A 4,201-nucleotide genomic window follows, 5' to 3' on the forward strand; every position below is an offset into this window, starting at 1 on the left:
AGAGGCCATGATGCCTGTAGTCCCAAGCCTGCCCACCAGTGATGTATCCACCCTGGCTTTGGGGTGCCTCATTGTCTCCCTTCTTCTGTTTGTCTGTGCATTCTTTTGCTATCCCTATCGCCGCTGGATCTCCCCTCCTCGTGAACCAAATCCTCGTGAACCGCACCCCTATGTCGAGGTCAGACCCCGACAATAGGTCTTTATAAAACTGTTGTTGTTGTTAAGTGCCGTCAAGTCTGTTTCCACCCATAGCGACCCTGAACAGGGTTTCCGAGGCTGTAAATCTTTATGGGAGCAGATTGCCTCATCTTTCTCCCGTGGAGCGGCTGGTAGTTTCGAACGGCTGACCTTGAGGGTCTCAGCCCAATTCGTAACCACTACACTACCAGAGCTCCTTTTTATAAAACTAGGTATCGCTTATTTTAAGGACATAAGAAGTTTAAACAAATTATTCAGATTATAATTAAATAAAAGGTGCCATCGAGTGATTACCAACTCATAGCGACCCGATGTACACCAGAACGAAACAACCTCACAATTGTCGCCACTCTTGAGCCCATTGATACTGCCACTTTGGCCTCTTTGCCTTGATCTTTGTTCTGGGAAAGGGAATTCTGGGGACTGCATCCCAAGACTCCCTTGACCTCTGACCTCTAGTGAAAGTCAAACACAGGAGACAGCAGCAGGAAACCAAGAGGTAGGATTACATTTATCCAGTTGTCTTTAGAACTCTACACTTTAGAACCTTTTAGTTCCACCATCCTGGAGTCCTGCTGTGGCGCTATGGGTTAATGCGATAGACAGCAAAGTTGGTTTGACCAACAAGGTCAGCAGTTAAAGCTCACCAGCTTCTCCTTGGTAACTCTATACAGAGTTGCTATGGAACTAAACCAACTCAATGGTACTTAACAACAGTTCCACCATCCTGGAGGAATAACAGCTTGAGTGCTACATAATCCCTTGTTATTTTCCATAACGTCTTGCAGAAAGTCCCTTCAGTAAAGTATAAAATCTCTACGGTGAAATCCTATTGAGTATGCTACCTCTACTCTTTTGCAATCCAACTTTAGTAGATTGCATACAATACCTCAGATAGCATGTTGTTGTAGTGGTTGTTAGGTGCCATTGAGTCAGTACCAACTGATAGTGATCCTATGCACAACAGAACGAAACACTGCCCGGTCCTGTGCCAACCTCATACTTGTTGCAATGCTTGAGCCCATTGATGCTGCCACTTGCCCAATCCATCTCATTGGGGGTCTTCCTCTTTCTCTCTGACCCTCCACCTTACCAAACATGATATCCTTCTCCAGAGACTGGTCCCTCCTGACAATATGTCCAAATTATGAGAGACGAAGTTTGGCAATCCTGGCCCCCAAGGCACATTGTGGCTGCACTTCTTTCAACACAGATCTGTGTGTTCTTTTGGCGGCCCATGGCACTTTCAGTATTCTCCTTCAACATCTAACTCAAAAGCATCAATTCTTCTATGGTCTTCCTTATTTACTGTCCAGCTTTCACATGCATATAAGGTAATTGAAAATACCCTGGCTTGGGTCACGTGCACCTTAGTGTTCAAGCTGACATCTTTGCTCTTCAACACTTTAAAAAGGTCTTGTGCAACAGATAGTGGTTATGAATCAGGCTGCTAATCTCAGGGTCAGCAGTTTGAAACTATCAGCTGTTCTGCAGTAGAAAGATGAGTCTTTCTGCTCCCTTAAAGATTTACAGCCTTGGAAACCCTATGCAGGGTTGCTATGAGTCAGAACTGACTCCACGGCACACAACCACCACCACCAGGCATAAATGAAAATCTCAGCAACAACAAAAAGATAATAATGGATCATGGGAACTCTTAAATAAAAAAGCAAAATGGGCCACCATGAGTCAGAATTTACTTGATAGCAACCAGAAAACATCTACCTTTAATATTCTATCAATCTAACCAGGAGTCCTGCTGTAGCACTGTGGGTTAATGCGCTGGACTGAAAGGTGGGTTTGAACTACAAAGTTGGTGGTCCAAGTTCACCAGTCACTCCTCAGAAATCATACACATGGTTGCTAAGAGTTGGAACTGGCTCAACGGCATTTAACAACAAGAAGAATCTAAAAATAGAGATAGAGATATTTTGTTGTTGTTAAGTGCCATCGAGTCAGTTCTGACTCATAGTGACTTTTTATAGGGTTTCCAAGAAGCAGTTGGTGAGTTTGAACTGCCAACTTTACAGTTCAAACCAACCTTGTGGAAGAGTGCTTATTCTACAGTGCCAAACCAGGACTCCAGATGTAGTCAAATATAGGTAGAGTTAGATGGTACATATAGTTTAGATACAACTGTGGAGACAGAATCGCAGATACTAAAGAAATAAAATATGGATAATTATCTCTTTTCTCTTGGTGGCAGTTTTTGAGCCTTTATTCGGTCATTGGTACCACTCCTAGAAAATGAATAAAGGAAAACAAATTGAATAAAGGGAATAAAATGAGATTACTCTAATTCCTTTTGCTTAATTCCTTTTGCTTTTTGTTCCTCTATAAAGTATGATTTCACTAGAAAGAATAAGATTTATATTCATAAAGTAGAGATGATGAAGATAAAAAGTATCTTTATGAAGTAAATATTAAAGATATATGGTACACAGAGTAAGTAAAAAGTATTTATACAAAGTCATAGAAACCTTTATTAAGCAAAACTGTCACCAATATTTATCAATATAGCCTCCATCTAGATCTATACACTTCTGAAGGCTGTTTCTAACACTTCCTTGAAGAATTTTGTGTTCTTTGATTCCCGGGGCATCCTTGAGGGAGGTAGTTGTGTTCCTATTCAGAGTTCTTTGAGTTTGAGGAACAAAACGAAGTCTGAAGTGGCAAGATCAGGGCTGTAGTGTGAATGGGGTAACATTTCCAAATAAAATTCTCATAGGACAGTCCTTGTTACTCTTAAAGAACGAGCAGGTGCATTGTAATGGGAAAAAAAAAAAATCCTTGGCACAAATTTTTTGGCCTTTTTCTTACCAATGCAGTTTTCTATTTTCTTAAAACTTCATAATATGTCCCTGTAATTGTAAAATATCCTTTGAGGAAATCTGTTAAAATTAACTTTTGGGATCCCCACAAATAGTCATCATAACTTTCTGAGCTTAAATTTCATTATGGCAACAGTTCCCCTTGGAAGCCACTGTCTTGATTGATTTTTTGTTTGTTTTTGTGTGTTTTGCTTTGAATGCATCCTAAAGAGACTAAGATAGGTGTATTATGGAGAGCACTTTTCTGCAGCTACCTACTGATCACAGAGACATGTTTAAACATGCTTTGCTTGGAGGCTATGAATGAATGAGAGGCCAAGTAGCAATACTTTTTGACTTACCTCTGTATGTATGTGTGAGATTTTTTTAGGAATAATAAATATGATATTTTGTTCTGTCTACAACCCCTCAAAAGAGAATTTATTGAATATGCCTATTTGCAATTATTTATACCATATAATTCTCTTTGTGTTACCAAATTGTGTTTTGAAAATACATTGAGTTAGACTTTGATATAGCTTAATAAATAAAGTTCTTACATGAAGATCCTTCAGGTTCTTAAAGTCCCCATCTTTGATTTCCGTTATCTTGTTGTTTTGCAAGTCCAACAATGTTGTGTCAGGGGGAAGATCCTTTGGCACTTGGTCCAGTCCTAGTAAGAGATAAACAGCAATGTAAAGTCAGTAAAGAAACCAGAAATATGACTACAGAATCACAAAGGATTTGTTTATAAAGGAATCAATGGTACAATTATAGCATGACCAGTAACATATTTTTTCCACTTGTAAGAGTTACACCAATTGTATTTTAAAACATTTATATTTTCTTACCTAGTCAAATCCACTACTCATCTGTCAGTCTGTGACAGCTTATGAGGTGCTGTGATCCTGGAAGCTATGCCATGGGTATTTTAAATACCAGCAGGGTCACCCATGGTGGACAGGTTTCAGATGAGCTTCCAGACAAATACAGACTAGGAAGAAGGAGGAATGAACTACTTCCAAATATTTAGTCACTGAAAACTATGAATAGCAGAGAAACACTGTGAGATACAGTGCCATAAAATAATCATCTCAGATTGGAAGGCACTCAAAATGTGACTGGGGAAGAGCTGCCTCCTCAAAGTAGAGTTGACTGTGATGAAGTGAATGGAGTAAAGCCTGCAGGACCTT

At 39.7% G+C, this 4,201-nt stretch overlaps 1 protein-coding gene across 4 annotated transcripts in view; it reads right to left on the minus strand.

Moving 5' to 3' along the window:
- The window catches only part of DCN (decorin), a 58,961-nt gene that overhangs the window by 24,981 nt on the left and 29,779 nt on the right, over nucleotides 1-4,201 (minus strand). For 2 of the 4 annotated variants that reach the window (XM_006870721.1, XM_006870724.1), the window contains one exon: nucleotides 3,569-3,681. The exons of the other annotated variants lie outside the window; for them this stretch is intronic. In XM_006870721.1, the coding sequence (XP_006870783.1) occupies nucleotides 3,569-3,681 (113 nt within the window). The remainder of the gene's footprint in view (nucleotides 1-3,568; nucleotides 3,682-4,201) is intronic. 4 annotated transcript variants of the gene reach the window in all.

Source organism: Chrysochloris asiatica, unplaced genomic scaffold (assembly GCF_000296735.1).
Source record: "Chrysochloris asiatica unplaced genomic scaffold, ChrAsi1.0 scaffold00149, whole genome shotgun sequence".
In the NCBI taxonomy this organism is placed as follows: Eukaryota; Metazoa; Chordata; class Mammalia; order Afrosoricida; family Chrysochloridae; genus Chrysochloris; species Chrysochloris asiatica.